Source organism: Crinia signifera, chromosome 11, assembly GCF_055691185.1.
Source record: "Crinia signifera chromosome 11, ASM5569118v1, whole genome shotgun sequence".
Taxonomy (NCBI): domain Eukaryota; kingdom Metazoa; phylum Chordata; class Amphibia; order Anura; family Myobatrachidae; genus Crinia; species Crinia signifera.
In genome coordinates this window covers 60,359,003-60,378,108 of record NC_139227.1, presented here as the reverse complement: position 1 = coordinate 60,378,108, position 19,106 = coordinate 60,359,003, and the positions used below count along the sequence as shown (strand labels likewise).

Here is a 19,106-nt window from a genome sequence, read left to right as displayed (position 1 = left end):
AAATTGTAAGAAAAGAGGCCATATTGAAAGGACATGTCAGTCGGGGAAAACACCCAACCGCTCAAAAGCATATAAAGCCTCTGGGAGAAAATATACAACACCCCAGGTGCATAAGGTAACCGACAATGAATCCGACTCTACTGATAGTACTGGGACAGAAAAAGGCTTAGGCAGCCTAGATGTGCACTCTGTAACGTCAAAAGAGTGCCAAGTGATGTGGGTCACCTTAAAAGTAGCAGGTATTGACTTAAAAATGGAATTAGACACAGGCGCTGCTCTGTCAGTGATAAATTCAAAGGATTACAAACGCTTATTTGCTACAATTCCTTTGAAGAAAACATCAGTGAATCTCCGCAAATACACAGGCGAACTGGTGTCTCCACTGGGAAAGATAAAGGTTTCTGTGAAATACAAAGGCAATAATCATGAACTGTATTTATACGTACTTCCACAGGGTGGGCCGGCACTATTGGGTCGTGATTGGATAAGGAAAATTCAACTTGACTGGCATTCCATTCACACGTTACAGTCTACCACCTCCAATGTATCTAGCAGTGATGCAGCTACTAAAGGGCTCTCAAAACTGTTGGATGCTGTACAATCCATTTTCCAAGAAGGAATTGGCACATTAAAGGGCATCAAGGCGAATATAGAGGTGGATCCACAGGCAGTTCCAAAGTTTCATAAAGCTCGTACAGTACCATATGCTATTCGACCAAGGGTTGAGAAGGAATTACAGAGATTAGAAGACACTGGTATACTCTCCCCCGTGGAATGGAGTGAATGGGCTACGCCTATAGTTCCAGTAGTAAAGAAGGATGAAATGGGAAGTATCCGAATTTGTGGCGATTTCAAGATGACAATAAATCCAGTGCTACGAACCGTACAGTATCCTTTGCCCAAAATAGAGGACATCTTTGCATCTCTTTCAGGGGGTGACCGCTTTTCCAAAATTGATCTAGCTCAAGCGTACTTACAGATGGAAATTGAGGAAGCGTCCAAGAAATATCTTACCATCAACACACACAAAGGCTTATTACAATATAACCGTCTTGTGTTTGGACTATCTTCAGCCCCAGCACTATGGCAGAGATCAATGGATATAGTCCTACAAGGAATACCAGGAACACAATGTTACCTGGATGACATAATTGTAACAGGCAAAGATGACGTGGACCATCTAAATAATTTGGAGAAAGTATTAAATCGACTACAGGAGTATGGACTCAGAGTAAATAAAAACAAATGTGCATTTTTCCAAGAAAGCATTTCCTACTGTGGACATGTAATCGATAGAGAGGGTCTACACAAGTCGGCTGACAAAATTGAAGCAGTACTGCAAGCACCCCGGCCCCAGTCTGTGTCGCAGCTAAGATCTTACTTGGGTCTAGTCAATTATTATCACAAGTTCTTACCAGACATCTCCACAGTCCTACACCCACTAAATGCCTTATTACAGAAAAGTGCTCGTTGGAAGTGGACAAAAGACTGTGAGGAAGCTTTTGCAGAAACAAAAAGATTGATTACATCTGATAAAGTCCTTACTCATTTTGATCCAACACTACCGATCAGACTGGCATGTGATGCCTCACCATATGGCATTGGAGCAGTGTTGTCACATCAACTAAGAGATGGAAGTGAGAAACCAATTGCATTCGCCTCACGGTCCTTGACTGCAGCAGAAAAGAATTATGCTCAAATTGATCGAGAGGCCTTAAGTCTAGTATGGGGAGTGAAGAAATTTCATCAATTTTTGTACGGACAAAGGTTCACATTAGTAACTGATCATCAACCATTGGTGTCAATTTTTAACCCCCAAAAGGGAGTTCCAGTCATGACTGCTGCTCGTCTTCAACGTTGGTCATTATTCCGGGGTGCACACTCATATGACATTGAGTTTAAAGGAACAAAACTACATGGCAACGCTGATGGTCTATCACGTTCTCCCTTGCCCCAAGGCAATGAAGCCAGTGACCAAGATGACCTGGACATTTATCACAATATGTTAATAGAACAGCTACCTATAACCAATGACATGATCAATCGGGAAACAAGGAAAGACCCAGTCTTATCTAAAGTAATGGAATTAACTCTCAAAGGTTGGCCTAAACATGGCAATGCTCAATATTATGGTTTTTCAGCCAGGAGGGATCAACTTTCTGTCTGTCAAGGAACTCTGCTGTGTGGTTCCAGAGTGGTAATACCACCCAAACTGAGAAAAAGAGTGTTGGAAAATTTACATGAGGGGCATCTGGGCACAGTAAAAATGAAGATTCTTGCTAGAAGCTATGTGTGGTGGCCAGGAATCGATGGGCAAATCGAAACATTGACAAAAGGATGTGAAGGGTGTCAAGGAGTTCAAAATTCACCATCCACAGCCCCGCTGCACCCCTGGGAATGGCCATCATCTCCATGGCAGCGGGTACATATCGACTTTGCTGGTCCATTCATGAATTGTATGTTTCTTATTGCAGTGGACGCTCATTCAAAATGGCCAGAGGTAATAAATATGAAATCCACTACGTCTGAGAAAACAATTGCTGTTCTGCGAACCATCTTTGCCAGAAATGGTCTACCAGAGCAAGTATGCAGCGACAATGGACCACAATTCGTGTCGAATGAATTCAAAAAGTTCATGCGAGATAATGGCATTAGACATTTCACATCAGCTCCACACCATCCAGCCACTAATGGTTTGGCTGAAAGATTTGTACAAACATTCAAAAAGGCTATCAAGTCCGCACACCAGGAACATCTGCCTTTACAACATAAGATTGACAACTTCCTTTTCATATATCGTAGAACTGAGCACTCTACTACTGGTCAACCGCCTGCTGTGCTGTTTATGCAGCGAAACTTGCGGTCTCAATGGGACTTGATAAAACCAGATGTGAGAAGAAAGGTACAAAACAAACAGTTTCAAACTGTTTACCAGAAACCTACACGATCCTTCGACATTGGTCAAGAGGTGCTTGTCCGTAACTACAGAGGAGACAAATGGCAACCGGGCATAGTTTCTTCAAAATCTGGCCCACTGATGTATGTGATTGAAGTTGGAGGGGAATTGTGGCGTCGACACATTGATCAAATAATTGAGGCCAGGAGGCAGATGACTTGTGAGTCGGAATCTGGACACAGCCAAGCTAGTGATGTAGGGGTTTATGTTTACCCCCATGGGCCTGGTACAGAGACTGTTCCTGACACTGAGGAAAATGTAAACCCCTCTGGGTTGACTACAGAGACTGTTCCTATGCCTAGAATGGAGTCACCTGAACAAGAGGTTCCCCTAGTGACAACAACTGACCCTGAACCTTCTGGTGTGACTTCAGTGGAACAGACTGTCGCTAGGGAATTTAAACATCGTTACCCAGACAGAGTTCGTAAGGCACCCCAAAGGCTTGATTTGTAGCCTTCTGGGGTAACATATACCTTGTGTAGTGCTACATTTACAATTGTCTGCTTTTATCTAAGTTGGGAGGAGTGTGGTGTATATAGTTCCTATTGCTGTGTAAGTATCCCGTGGAAGGATATAACAGATCTTATTTTCTTGTGTATAAGTTGGCGTATGAATACCTGTAATGTATGTAGTTCCTGCCCTGCAGTTTATGAGTAAAGAAGCATGCTGAACTTCCTGTGTCCTCCTTCATGAAGGTTTGATATAATATAAGTTACAGACTTAACAGGGCCTGCCTCTGCTGAGTCTGCTCCTGTATAGTCAGTCACAGTGTGATAGTCCACTGGTGCTGCTAGTGCCACTGCCTGCCCTGCACTGCCTAGTGTCTGCTGCAGTCTGCTCTCTGCTGTTGCCACTGGCTAGTGCCTACCAGTACCTATTGCAGTATATAATTCCAGTGTGCTGTTGCCCTTGGCTACCAGTACCTATCACAGTATATAATTCCAGTTTGCTGTTGCCACTGGCAGTGGCTACCAGTATTTTTTTTATTGCAGTATATAATTCTAGTCTGCTGTTGCCACTGGCTACCAGTATTTATCGCAGTATATAAATCCAGTCTGCTGTTTCCACTGGCTACCAGTATTTATCGCAGTAAATAATTCCAGTCTGTTGCCACTGGCCAGTGGCGTAACTATGGAGGGTGCAGGGGATGCAGCTGCTATGGGGCCCGGGCCCTTGGGGGGCCCCATAGCACAGCAGGCATCCCCTGCACCCTTTTTCCTTATTAGTGCCGCTCGCTTGGGAGTGTCAGTGGTGCCTCTGCCCCCTCCCCCGCTAGTGACGATGCGCTACATAATGAAGGGGCTGTTGCAGCCTTCCCCCCTCTCCCTTCTTTGATGCTGCCGGGGACTGACGTCACTATCTAGTGACCAGCCCCGCGTTACACACGTTGTGCTGCTTGCCTGGCCCTGGGAAACAGGAGACACGGAGCTGTCAGTGCAGGAAGACTCGGCACTGACAGCATGAATTATACAGGTTTAACTGTGGGTCGGAGGGGAGAGGATGTGAATAGGAGAAACACTGTGTGTGTGTGTCTCTCTCTCTCTCTCTCTCTGTATGTCTGTCTCTCTGTCTCTCTCTGTCTGTGTGTGTGTCTCTCTCTGTCTGTATGTCTCTGTCTGTATGTCTCTCTCTCTCTCTCTGTATGTCTCTCTCTCTCTGTCTGTCTCTCTCTGTCTCTCTCTCTCTCTCTCTGTATTTCTTTCTCTCTCTCTCTCTCTCTCTGTATGTCTCTCTCTCTGTATGTCTCTCTCTCTCTGTATGTATCCCTCTCTATCTGTCTGTCTCTCTCTCTCTGTCTATGTCTCTATGTCTGTCTCTCTCCACCTCCTCTCATTTACTCCCTCCCCACCATGTCTCTCCTCTTTTTCTCCCTCTCTTCTGCTACAAACCCCCCCCCCCCCCCCCTTTACACCTCGGCCCCTTCCATATAATCTCTTTATCTCCCTCCCCCCCCCCTTCCCAACCCCCCAAACAAACACACCTGTCACCCTCTCCTCCTGTGGTGGGGGGCCCTTTCAAAATTTTGCTATGGGGCCCAGAAGGTAGTAGTTACGCCTCTGCCACTGGCTACCAGTATTTATTGCAGTATATAATTCCAATCTGCTGTTTCCACTGGCTACCAGTACTATCAGTCCAGGGGTGCCCACATGTGTGCTGAATCCATCCAGGGGTGCCCACATGTGTGCTGTATTTGTCCAGGGGTGCCCCCATGTGTCCTGTATCAGTCCTGGGGTGCCCGCATGTGTGCCGTATAATTCCAGGGGTGCCCCATGTGTCCCATATCAGACCAGGGGAGCTGCCCTTTTTTTTAATGAAAATAAAATTAAGGTTTTTTTTTTTTTTTGCTGCAAGGGCTGTTAAATGCGCTGTAGTCCAGGGGTGAGCCAAGAGTGCTGTATAATTCATGGGGTGTTGCTAAGTAAGGTGTGCTGCTCTTTTTTATAATTAAAAGAATACACATTTTTATTTTTACTGCAGGAATTTGTCTGCCGTATAATTCCATGCCTGCGCCATGTGTGCCGTAACAGTCCAGGGGTGCCGCCATCTGTGCCGTATAATTCCATGTGTGCTGTATCAGGTCAGGGGTGCCACCATCTGTGCCGTATAATTCCTGGGGTAAGCCAAGTCTGCCGTATAATTCATGGGGTGATGCTAAGCATGCCATATCAGTCCAGGGGAGATGCTAGGTGTGCCGTATCAGTCCAGGGGTGATGCTAGGTGTGCCGTATCAGTCCAGGGGTGATGCTAAGCGTGCCATATCAGTCCAGGGGTGATGCTAGGTGTGCCGTATAAGACTAGTGGGGATGCTAAGTGTGCCGTATCAGTCCAGGGGTGATGCTAAGCGTGCCATATCAGTCCAGGGGTGATGCTAGGTGTGCCGTATAAGACTAGTGGGGATGCTAAGTGTGCCATATCAGTCCAGGGGTGATGCTAAATGTGCCGTATCAGTCCAGGGGTGATGCTACCTGTGCCATATCAGTCCAGGGGTGATGCTAGGTGTGCCGTATCAGACTAGGGGGGATGCTAAGTGTGCTATATCAGTCCAGGGGTGATGCTAAATGTCAGGGACGTGCAGTCAGGGGAGGCAGGGGAGGCAGTGCCTACCCTGTCATTAGTGATAGCCATAATAAAATAATACAAAGAATATACTTATGACACATATTATGTGTCATAAGTATCTGCTTTATATTAATCTATTAATTTTAACACCATAATGTGCTGCTTTACTGTTATGAAGGCACCTAGAGCAGTGCCTCCAGCTGTTCATGTTAAGGTTCAAGAACAAGGGGCGGGCAGGGGGCTGGGCTAAGCACCAGGTTGCAAAATCCCATTAAAAAACCCTGTATAGGCGGCACCTATAGCGGTGCCTCGTGGACAGGGACATGCTTTCAAAGCACGCCCCTGTCAGTGAAGCAGCTGCGATTGGTTAACGCAGCAGAAGCAACCCAGCTGCTCTGGGTACAGACATCCCCCCCTTCCCCACACGGCGGGTGCACGGACCTCCACATTCCCCCTTCCCCCGCTGGCTGCACGGACACCCACACCTCTCCCTTCTCCCTGGCTTGCGCATGATGAAAACTCCCCCCCACCTCCTTCCCCATCCGGCGGGTGAACAGACCTCCGCGCCCCCTCTTCATCACCCGGCAGCTGCGTGGACACCCGCACCTCTCCCTGTGTGCACATAATGAAAGTAACTCCCGCACCCCCTAACCTACCCGCCGGCTGAATGGACACCTCTGCTGTGTGCTGCACCAAGCATGGGGGCCGTTGTCCGCAGCTACACGCAGGAGACATCCAGCGCTGGAGAACTGAGGAGCCATCCATGCCCGGAGCCTGAGATGTAAGTGACAGCCCCAGGACAGGGACTGGCCAGACAGGACAAAGCCAGAGACGGGATTTTAGCAGCAGGTACCGGTGAGTGGGAGCGAGGGGGCGGGTGGCAGTCAATGTGGGCAGGGGGGGCAGAAGAGCAAATGCTTGCTGTTGGCAGCGCAGATCACTGCACGGTGAAGGTGTCAGCCTCACCGGTGCTGTCACTGATCCCACTGTTGTATTGTTCTGGGAAGGGATAAAATGTGGGGGCCTGGGGATATGTGTAAGGGGCATTCTGCGTAGAACGACCTTTGATCATGTGGGGCATATGTAAAGGGAACTATGTGTATTTATATGAATTTAATAATGTGGAGCATATGTGTATAAGGGCATTAATAATGTCGGTCATATGTGTATGGGGCATTATATGTCATGTGTATTAGGGCATTAATAAATGTGGGGCATATATGTATGGGGCATTATGTGTTGTGTATAAGGGCATTAATAATGTGGGGCATATATGTATGGGGTATTATATGTCATGTGTATAAGGGCATTAATAATGTGGTCATATGCGTATGGGGCAATTTTGTGTACAGGCTATAAAAAAGTGGGTCATACAGTAGGTATAACGGGCATTATGGGAGAATTAATAATGTGTAGCAAACAGTTTGTGTATGGGGGAATTATTATTGTATTTGTAGTATGGCATAATGTGTAAAATGCATTAATAAGGTGTGCCATATGTGTAAGGGCCTTTATTGTAAAGCAATATATGTATAAGGACATTACTAGTGTGTGACATTCTCTGCATATGGTGTATTACTGCTGCATACTGTGTATAAGGGTACGACTGTGGAGGTTGAGCGCAGTGGCATAACTACCACAGGTGCAGGGGATGTGGCTGCTATGGCACCCTTGATGTGTGTAGGACCCGCCACTCCATTGCACCGTCATGCTGCTGCCAGTGCCTCACCAACCACTGATCTCACCGCACGTCACTGCTAAATGTGACGTATCCGTCCAGGGGTGATGCTACCTGTGCCATATCAGTCCAGGGGTGATGCTACCTGTGCCATATCAGTCCAGGGATAATTCTAGGTGTGCAGTATCAGCCTAGAGGATATGCTAAGTGTGCCATATCAGTCTAGTGTTTGTGCCGCACACTCGCCAAGCTTCGGGTTCACGTTGATCGTGGGGTGGCATTAACAATTGTGGGGGCCATTTCACACTTCAGGGTGGCTATTTGGCCTCTGTGGGCCATTTAACATTGTTTCCTATGGAAAAATCGGGTCAATTGAGGCATTGAACAGGAAAATCGGGTCAATTGAGACATTTAACATTGTTCCCTATGGGAAATCGCGGGCATCCCGTCGGTCGCATCGCACCCGATTTTTTAGTGCTTTCAATGCCCGCGATTTTTTTACCTGCGATGACCACGATCAAAATCGTGGGCGCCGTGCTAGGTAAAGCGTACCCAATATTGTAAGGTGTGAGCTGTTCAGAATAGACTGTAAATTAGTGGAAATTAATGTTATTGAGGTTAATATAGCGTAGGAGCAAAACAAATAAAAAAATTCTGCGATTTTAGCAGTTTTTATTCTTTTTTAACAAAAAAATCAGAACCCAAAACCCAAGAAATCCAAACACAAAACACTTAGGAGGTGTTTTGGCAAAACCCATTAGAACCCAAAACCTCAAGGTAATCAGAACCCAAAACCCGAAAAGTGGCCGGTGCATATCTCTAGTATGAATGTATGTGGGGGGTGGGGGAGTAGGCAAACCATTTGCCTAGGGCGCTGAGGAATCTTGCACTGGCCCTGCACATGCCGCCTCAGTCTTCTCCACGTGACCCACTGCTGCCCGAACGAAGCTCCCTCCACACAGGACCCACCACCTCTGCCTGCATCTTCCACGGGACCCGCCCCCTCTGCGGGACCGGCCACCTCAGCCTCCTCTATGGGCACCCTATTGCCCTGACCCTCAAAACACCTGCTGTTGACCTGCTGCCTCGTGTACAGAAGTAAAGAAAGGGGGGGGGGATTGCTGGGTACTGTTTCCCCCACTCTTCCCTCTCTTTCTTTCTCTCTCTCCCTCTCTGCTCTATCTCCTCCCCACTCTCCTCTTTTTCTCACTTTGAGAGGAGGAGTACAGGGAGAGACATGGAAAGCACTCTCCTCTCTCTCATTCTCTCTCTGTGCACTCCTTCTCTATCTCTCTGCGCACTCCTCTTTCTCTCCCTCTCTGTGCTCCCCTTCTCTCTCATTCTTTCTCTCTTGAATGCTCTCCTCTCTTCTCTCTCCCTGCACACACTCTCTCTGCGCTCACCTTGTCTCTCTTTCTGCGTTCTTCTTGTGTCTCTGGGCTCTCACTCTCTCGCCTTCTTTCTCTCTCGCCACTCTCCTCTGTTCTCTCTCACCGCTCTCCTTCTCTCGCTCCCTGTACTCTCCTTTCTCTCTCGCCACTCTCCTCTTCGTTCTCCTTCTCTCTCTGTCTGTTCTCCTTCTCTCTCCTCTCCTCTTCTCTCTCTCTGCTCTCCTTTTCTTGCTCTCTGCTCTCCTCACTCCCTGCTCTCCTTGTCTGTCTCTCTCTCTCTCTCTCTCTCTCTCTCTCTCTCTGTTCTTCTCCTGCCTTTTCTCTCTCTTTCTCTCTCTGCTCTCCTTCTCTCTCCACTCTCCATCTCGCTCTCCTTTTTCTCTCTCCCTTTTTCTCTCTCCCACTTCTCTCAGCTCTTGTTACACCCCTACTCTCCGCTTTCCATCTCTCTGCGCTCCATCTCTCTCACTCTCTGCTCTCCAACTCTTGCTCTGCTCTCATCTCTCTATCCTTTTTCTCTCTCCCTTTTTATCTTCCTTCCTTCCCATTTCTCTCTTTAGCTTCTCTCAGCTCCCGCGGATATGCTCATGAAGCTGCCGCTCCTTTCCCCCTGTCCCCACAGAGCCAGCTAAGAGCCTGCCACTCCCTCAACTCCCCGACTAGCCCTGATGTTGCCCCCCTCTCCAGCCAAGCCATGAAGCTGATTCTAATCTGCCCCATCCTGGCACACCATAAAGTGGCATTCTAGCCGACAGCAGCTCCAGACAACTGGAAGCTCCCTACCAGCAGCAGAGCAGTGGAGCCACAATACACAAGGACCCAGTGGCAGCTCTGCACTCTGCTCCTTCCATGAATGCCTGATACGAGCCTGCAAAAAAAAGTGAGCATTACTATTGTAAGGGGCACTACTGGGGGCATTATGTATAATGGACACTACTAGGGGCGTTGTGTGTAATGGACACTATTGGGGGCATTATGTGTAACAGACAGGCATTGGGGCAGATGTATTAAGCCTTAACAAGAGATAAATGCAGGGGTGATAGCAGGTGATTGGCTGAACATTTATCACTCTTTAACTGCCATGTTACAGGCTGTGTTTGAAAAAAGTCAGTAAGGAGCTGATTGGCTGGACGTTTATCTCTCTTTATCACCCTTGCATTTATCTCTTGTTAAGGCTTAATACATCTGCCCCATTATGTGCTAACTGTATAAGCAGGAGTGCTGCAGAACATTACAGTAGCATAAAGTGTAATGAGCATTATATTGTGCAGTATAATGTAAATTACGTTGTGCGGCACAATGTATAAAGGGCATTAGGGTGTGCAACATAATATTAAATGGGCATTATGGTGTGTGGCATAATGTCATTGACATTTTGGTGTGCTGCATAATATGCAATGGGCACTACGGTGTGCGGTATGTGTAATTTGCATTACAGTTATACATTAGAGTTTGTATATTCTCCCCGTACTTGCGTGGGTTTCCTCCGGGTACTCCGGTTTCCTCCCACAATCCAAAAATATACTGGTAGGTTAATTGGCTCCCAACAAATTAACCCTAGAATGTCTGTGTGTGTACATGTGGTAGGGAACATAGATTGTAAGCTCCACTGGGGCAGGGACTGATGTGAATGTTCAACTATACTCTGTAAAGCGCTGCAAAATATGTATGCGCTATATAAGAAACGGTTAATAAATAAATTACAGTGTGTGAATTTGTAATGGACACTACAGTGTGTGGCATAATGTATAATGGCCATTATGGTGTGTAGCATAATATGTCATAGGCATTATGGTGTGCTGCATACTATGGAATGGGCACTACGGTGTGCGGTATAATGTTTAATTTGCATTATGGTGTGTAACAATGTGTAATGGGCATTACTGTGTGCGGCATTATATGGAATGGGCATTACAGTGTGTGAATGTGTAAAGGGCACTACAGTGTGTAATGGGCTCTAAATTTGCAGTAAACAAAACAAAAAGCCACAAAGTGGGTTTTTTGTGTTTGTTTGGGGGGCCCAAACCATATTTTTGAACCTGGGCCTACAACTAGCTTGTTCCGCCTCAGGAGGGGGCAGTGCAGTGGACACCGCCGCTGCGTGTGGCGTGGTCGGCCACTGATCGGCGACGGCCGTGGACTCATTTTTATTTTACATAACATACATGGCCTGGAGAGGAGGCAGGACAGTAGCCGGCAGGGCACTGTTCGCCAGGAAGTGCACTGGGAAGAGGCGGGGCAGCGGACTCTGGAGTGACAGTCTCACTCTGAGTCTGTGATTGTCTGTGCGTTGGGACGTCATGACGTCACCGCGCACCTTACAGGAGGCGCAAACTGTGCATGGGCAGGGTGGGAGGAGGAGAACGGGAGAAACCTGTGTTGGCAGCAGTTGGAGTCCTCAGTCGTGGCTCCTGCTGTCCTGCTCCCTTGAGTCCTGCTCTGAGTCCTCTCACAGCAGCAGAAGACTACTCTCAGCAGTCCAGTGGCTGTGGCATCAACTGACTAAGTTTCAGCAGCCCAGCATTACTGAATATGCAAAATGATTGTCTCTCTGCCAGGGCTGCATGTATGTTTTAATACAGGATTACGGTGTGTGCACTAGCGTAAGGGAGGGATGCGATGAATGGGAACAGTGTATGCATGCATGTATGTATGTATGAATGAGAGTGGCAGTGTTGTATGTAAGAGATTGGTGTATGTATTAGAATGGTGAATGTGCAGTATGTATGAAAATGATGGAGTATGTAGGAGAGCGATGTATGTTTTAATACAGGATTACGGTTAAAACAAAGTCTGCAGTAAATACCTTTGTGGGCTAATATAAAAATCATAGGTAACACTAACAACGGTTCTTGTACGGCACTAGTGTAGTCGTTAGTTGGGGGACCCAGCACCAGCAAGCCTGACAGGCCATTGTTGCATGTGGTATACTATGTAATGGATGTGTGACATGTAATAAGCATTATGGTGTGAATATTTGGCGAGCGCCTGTGGCGCGCACTATCCCTATTTTATGAAAATGTGTAAAGCCCTGACATGATGTGAAATGGGCATTACGGTGTGTGGCATTAGTTTTGCCTGTCAACAATGAATCTAAGTATAGGGATGTAATAATCCCGCCTACTGTTATGTTGGCTCAACCCTCTATTGATTTTTTGCCACCCACATGAGGCCACTTTCATAAATTTTCAAAGGCCACTTTTAGTCCCCAATCCGCCCCTGTTGTAATGTCTCTGCTTATTGTTACCTACCTGGCTTTTGTAGTGACCATTGGTGATGCTGATGGCTGCTTAGGTAGATGGCTATCATACATTACCAGGGCAGTCCAGGAACAGAGCATTGTGTCCCTGAAGGAGAGGGTCAGGTAGACAATCCTGAGGTAACCTCCTGATGTGCCCTGTGTGTGGCGCGCCAAGGTAACTCAGGGTTGCCTACCTGACCCTCTCCTTCAGGCAGAGGCATAGCGAGGGTAGTGCCGGTGGAGCACCAGCTCCAGGCGCTGGAAGCTATCATGGCGCCGGAGCTGTGCCGGCACCGCGAGCTCGCCGGCTCTCTTGTCTGCCGCGCCGTCTCCCGCTGTGTACGGGAGACGTGGTGCTATTTAAAATTCACGTCGACCGCTAGCCAATAGGAGCTTGCGGTCCAGCAGCCAATCAACTGGTGGCTGCTGGACCGCTAGATGTGAATTTTAAATAGCAGTGCACGTCTCCCAGGTACAGCGGGGAGCAGGGAGCAGGCGGGGGTGCCGACCACACACTTTCTGACCGGGGGGGGGGGGGGGAATATCCACACTACTCCCTCACTCCACACTACTACTCCCTCCCACCCTTTGTCCCTGCTCTGCACTATCACTCCCACCCTCCCTGATCTGCACGATTACTCCCACCTTCCCTCCCTGCTAGCAATTTCAGTCCCCCTTGGCAACGAGCAACTTTAGCCCCCCTTGGCAACGAGCAACTTTAGCCCCCCTTGGCAACGAGCAACTTTAGCCCCCCTTGGCAACGAGCAACTTTAGCCCCCCTTGGCAACGAGCAACTTTAGCCCCCCTTGGCAACAAGCAACTTTAGCCCCCCTTGGCAACAAGCAACTTTAGCCCCCCTTGGCAACAAGCAACTTTAGCCCCCCTTGGCATCATGCATAAAGCCCCTAGCAATGAGCATGTAGGTAAGTGGCACAAGCTGCAGCCCGATTGTGGGATTGTGTATGCAACATGCGATCGTACTGTATGGAGGATCTCGGGTGCATGTACAGTATACGGAAATTCGTATTCATAATCATATTGATGTACTATCAATACGAATAGCTGTATTTTCGGGATAGTAAATGTCAAAATTAAGTGTATTTCTGGATACAAATACACCTACTGGTGGCGCCGTGCTAGGAAGCAAGTATCAAAAAATTAATTAAAAAAAACAAAACACTTGTGGGATTGCCACAGGCAATCCCTACTGACAAAAATGGTGCAACAGTTGCCTGCAACAACAAAAAAAATTGAGTCGCCTACAACCAGAGCCAGATTAAGGTCTAAGTGGGCCTGGAGCTGAAAATGATCAAGGGCCTATTATGCGCAATGATAGGGGTTGCGGCCATAACCTAATAATGTGGGGGGGGGGGGGGGGGGTGACCAGTGTTCTGGTTGGGTGTGTCTCTATTTGTGTAAATACTTTCAACTAATTATATATGTCTGGAAAAGGCAGGGGGCTGGCATAAGAAAAATGCAGGGAGATATATTGGTGGGTGCACTCCAAAGGTGCACCCGCAGGACGGCGATGTCCTAAGATACTTGCAGGGTGAGGCGGCACTCGTGTCATAAAAAAAATACTGAAAACCGAAACTTGGTATACAATAGGTCACCTTTTATGTGGTAACCTAAGTTTACCACACCATATACTCCTTATACAAATCATGCAACACAATAGTAACCCCCTTATACTGTTCTTGCTTCTTACACATTATGCCACATGGAATGAGACAAACTTCACACCGATTGAGCAAAAATTCACACTATGGCACACAGATTGAGTCAAAATTCATGTTATGCCACATGGATTGAGCCAAAATACACACTATACCATGCATGTCCAAACAGTGGCCATCCAGCTGTTGTGAAACTACACGTCCCAGCGTGCCTTGACATAGTTTTAGCATTCCCTAATTGCAAAACTGTGGCAATGCATGATGGGACTTGTAGTTTCACAGCTGGAGGGACATAGTTTGGACATGCCTGCACTATACCAAACAGATTGAGCAATAATGCACAATATGCTTCATAAACAGGGGCATTGTGCGCCAAAGGCGCGCATTAAAAATTTACACCATAATGCCCATTACATGTTAAGCCACACACCATAATCTCCATTACATATTATGCCAAACACCATAATGCCTATTAAAAATTATGCTACATAAGTGTTGCTTACCTACATGTTCATTGCCAGGGGTTTCATGCTCATTGCCAAGGGGGGAATACATGCTCGCGATAACTGGGGGACAGCCGCCGCCGGGCAGAAATGACAGCCATTGACAGCTGGGCAGAGAGCAGGGGGCTGCCTGGCTGTATTCAGAGCACTGCATGTCCTGGCTATTTGAAATAATACCCCTTTCACACCAGAAAATGCAGGGACTTACCCAGGAATATGGTCCCAGGATCATGCAGGGACAGTCCCGGGCGTTCCCCTTTTACACCAGCCTAGTCCCTGCATTTTCTGGTGTGAGGGGGAGATAAAACCACCCCTGCCCCTCTTTAAACAACCAGCTATATCTTCGGAACCAACTGACCCATTTACATGTAGCCTTCGAATGATTTTGGTCCCGTGAAACTGGGCCGTTTGGTTCCAGAGAAATCTGTCCTCAAACAACATGAACAGCCATGAAATTACATTTCAGAAATGAAAAAAAATATATATTTTTACCTGCAATATCCCTGGAACAAATTCACCCATATGGATCCAGCCTTGTATTAGATTGAAGGCCCAGCGATTTGGGTTCGACTGAGATCAACCTCGAGTTTCTGTGATGCTGTAGGGGTAACTGGCAGACGCTGAACTGGGTGTAGGTCGGAATTAGTGGGTCCCATGTTATCCTATGGGGAAAACGTTCCAGGTTTGCCTGGCGGTATCTCCAGTTCCCGGGGGGCTAGCAACGCAGGGCTGGTCTCCTTGGAAAGCCCTGACCCTCAGCTACAAAAGCCCTGACCCATTTGGAGAGTGGGCCTGGAGCTATAGCTCCATCAGGCCCATTGTTAATCCGGCTCTGCCTACAACCCCAAGTCACCCTGTGGGTACCATGAAACCCGAAGAAGAAAAAACTGCTAATTTTTATGGATGAACTTGCTGCATGAAAGTCTTTGAGCACCTGTCTGGGGAGGAATACAGAGATAACTTTTGAGGCATATAGGGCCTCTCATTGAGGTGAGGTGTGTACATGCAAATGGGATTTAATATGTGCAGTGCTGAGTAGTGGAAGGTACATTGTGATATGACAGAAACCTTGATGAGAACATAGGGTCTGGTTTTAAGGTCAGTACAGATGTCATACGTGTATAAATCACTGCAGTGACAGAGTCCTGAGCCGACTGTGTAGAGAATCCACCTACCGTAAAAAGAAACCCCTGTGTGCATACAGGGCATTATCAGAGGCCAGTATTTGTTATTGTGCCGGGAACCCAGTTTGTACCCTCAGTGAGGTTCAGAAGGGACTAGGTGATCTGACCTGTGTGCATACAGGGCATCTCCACCAGGTCAGTATTTGTTATTGTGCCAGGAACCCAGTTCGTACCCCCACTGTGGTACAGAATGGACAAGGTGATCTGACCTGTGTATAAAAAAAAAACCCTGTGTGCATATAGGGCATTATCACCAGGTCAGTGTGGTAATATGAGTGCTGAATTAAATAATCGTGGGATTGTGGTTGAAAATTCGATTCCCATCTGAACCACGGAATTCTCATTGAATAGAGATACCTACAGACAGGACAGCGCTTTAGTCTGTGTGTAACCTATGCCAATCACCGCTCTGTATAGAACATAGGCTCCGCCCTTTTAACACTGTTTACAGCACAGACTCCTCCCTCCTACTGCTCTGTATATTATCACACACTAAGGTGCTCATATAAGGTACAATTATTGTATACAATAATGCTGCACATACTTTTTGTACTAGATCTCATCACAAAACCAAGACTCGATGAGATGCGATATTGTATACAATAATTGTACCATGTATAGGCACCTTAAAGACATGGCACCACCCAGTAATCCTCACACACACAGAGCAGTGATCTAATGCTGCAGTCAGTCAGATTCCCCACCTCCTATAAAATAAACCTTCCAGGAGACTACGAACACTAGAGTAAGGCACATTTATTTATTTATATAGACTGGGGGGTACAGCACAGCAGGGGAGGTGGGGGCAGCATGGCAGAGGGGGTGGGGGGGTGGGGACAGCATGGCAGAGGGGGCATCTGCTTTGTAGACTTCTTTATTGCTTTAGCAACAGCAACAGAACAGAGGAGAAGGAGTACTGTGCCGGCTGCAATAGATCCCGGGAGAATAAGTGGGCCAAGACCTGGAATAATGCAGGACATATTATATGACAGAAGCAGACAACATGGCACCAGAGTCATGCATGGACACACAGGAAAGGTTCTGGTACAGCACCTGAACATGGAAGCAGCCATATTATGGGCAGGATACTCCTCCTGGACATCTCAGTGAGAGCCAATGCAGAGGATAGGATGTATTACACCCATACAAGATGGCTGCTCTGCTGCTACGTATGCCCATAGCTCCTTCCACAATCTAAAGAAAAAATAAAGATAAGTAACTGCGCTAGAACCAGGTGTCAATTGGGGCAAATGTAAATTGTTTATTACAAATGTAACACCACCTGGAAATAAGTCAAATAAAACCTGTTAAGATAGCAATAAGCTTTATAGTCACCACCATAGAGCCCAAGTCCAGCTGAGATATTCAGCGTCCGTTCCTATGTTGTCCTGGAAAAGGCACCAATTTAATTATCCGTTCAGTGGTAGAGGAATGGATCCTTATGTAATTAGATCATTAGCTGTATATTGGGGTGGCATACCACCCCCACCTGTATGACTGCGATAGCTGGCAAGCCAATGAAGGAGGCTGTGGATGGTAGTTACTCTTCCTCCTCATCAGTATCAATTCAGTAGTAAAGGTAACAGCTCACCGGCATATAGAAATACATCCTTCAATGGTAATGTCTCTGCAACGAGGTAAAACGTCCAGGACTGGTTTAGACAACAACACTGGAAGAGGTGTCTGGTCTGTGCATGGGTGCATACATGCAGTGAAATGAGTTAGTGTTAACACAATTCCTGGACTTTACCTCATTGCAGAGACATTTCCAGTGTAGGCAGGGCCATCTTTTTTTTTTTTTTTTAAACATTACATTTTTGATTGCAAGAAAATTTGACTGACATGTACTTTGGTAAGGGGGAAGGGGTACAGAAAGAAAATGGGGGGAGGGAAGGGTACATTGAAATGTATAGTGACAAAGAAATACTAGAATAACAATTGCATCGAACTGCTTACAGGTTGGCAGGTATACAGAGGTATTACAGAAAAGTATCTCTGTCAAAACAACAACGACAAAAGTAGGGGAGTACACATAAACATACCAGTGTTTGAGCAATATAAAGAGAGAAGTACAATCTGACTCTAGGATTAAGAGGGGTAGTCCGAGTCTAAGGGCCATTATTACTATGATCACTAAACAAATCTGAAGTGCCTGTTTTGTCACAGTATAGGGACCAACCGAGCCATTTCATCAGTATTGAATTTGGCGCAGGGGAGTATTTTGCTCCTGAAGTCTCAAGAGTGTAATGCTTGTGAACTTTTTTGCGAATGGAGTCTATGGTAGGGATAGCATCTGATTTCCACAGTTTAGCGATCATGGCTTTGGTGGCAATCCGCACATGGCCAACTACGTATCTGTCAGCGGCAGAAAAAAATGGCGGAAAAATATTCAGCAATGCTAGGGCTGGATCAGGGGCAATGAAGTGGTTAAGTATAAGGCCTATCAGCAGGAACACTTCGACCCAAAGGGGTCGAAGCACCGGGCACTCCCAAAATATATGAATAAGGTTTCCCACCGAATCACATCTTCTCCAGCAGTTGTTTGAGGTGGATGGCCAGATCTTCTGCAACCTTGCAGGGGTAAAGTAGGCTCTATGAATGAGTTTAAAAAACATTTCAGAATGGTGTAAACAACGTGATATTTTAAAACAGGTCTTGAAAATACCATCCCAATCGTCCTCAGAAAGGGACACGTGTAGGTCTCTTTCCCACTGTAGTTGAGAAGTTGTTTTATGACCAACTGGGGCTGGGAGGAGCTGGAAATACCATTTAGAGATTCCGCTCTTGTGAGAGGGGGTACACAATAAATTTTTGAGATTTGCAGGGAAGAAGGGAGATTGGCATGGGGCAGGTAGATGCGCTTGGAGCCAGCTTCTAACTTGTAAGTAAATAAAAAAATCCCACTTTGAAATGTTAAAATTATTTTGTAGATCCATAAATGATCTGAGTTGCCCGCCCATGTATAGATCACCCACTGAAGAGAGGCCCTGATTGACCCAAATATCTATCTGGGGAATAGGGATTATAGATTTAAGGGCTTTAAAAGACAAAGAGGGGGCAGGGAGAGTTGCTCTATCAGTAGATTCCACCACTTTATGCCAAACCTCTAATGAGATTTCAATAGATTTACACTGAACTGCACATTTACGTGATATCTCCGGGGGGAGCCACAGTAGATCAATGAGAGGGACTGGGCGGGAATAGGAGCTTTCTAGGGCTACCCAGGGTTTTTGAGCGGTAGGAGAAATCCAGTCCCTAATTTGATTTAGAACACAGTAAGTGAGATAGCGACCCAAATCTGGGAACGCCACACCACCCATATCTTAGGGTTTTATTAATGTTTTCTTTGCTACCTTCGGTCTAGCCCCCTTCCAAACATATTTAGTTATAAGTTGGTTAAATTTTTGAAGCAAGGAC

General features: G+C 46.7%; 2 protein-coding genes across 11 annotated transcripts in view; one reads left to right on the top strand and one right to left on the bottom strand.

Annotated features, from left to right (window-relative positions):
* The first annotated feature begins 5,503 nt into the window (after nt 1-5,503).
* Nucleotides 5,504-19,106, top strand: part of DRC7 (dynein regulatory complex subunit 7) — a 224,720-nt gene continuing 211,117 nt past the window's right edge. The window contains exon 1 of the mRNA XM_083164885.1: nt 5,504-5,572. Within this exon, the coding sequence (XP_083021011.1) occupies nt 5,519-5,572 (54 nt within the window). The 5' untranslated portion in view covers nt 5,504-5,518. The remainder of the gene's footprint in view (nt 5,573-19,106) is intronic.
* LOC146045815 (uromodulin-like) overlaps nt 16,426-19,106 on the bottom strand; it is a 122,530-nt gene continuing 119,849 nt past the window's right edge. For 9 of the 10 annotated variants that reach the window (XM_083164891.1, XM_083164890.1, XM_083164888.1 and 6 more), the window contains one exon: nt 16,426-16,650. In XM_083164891.1, coding sequence (XP_083021017.1) covers nt 16,454-16,650 — 197 coding nt within the window. In that variant the 3' untranslated portion in view covers nt 16,426-16,453. Of the gene's footprint in view, nt 16,651-16,742; nt 16,884-19,106 lie in introns of all 10 variants that reach the window. The other variant, XR_014465620.1, reaches the window with a different exon arrangement.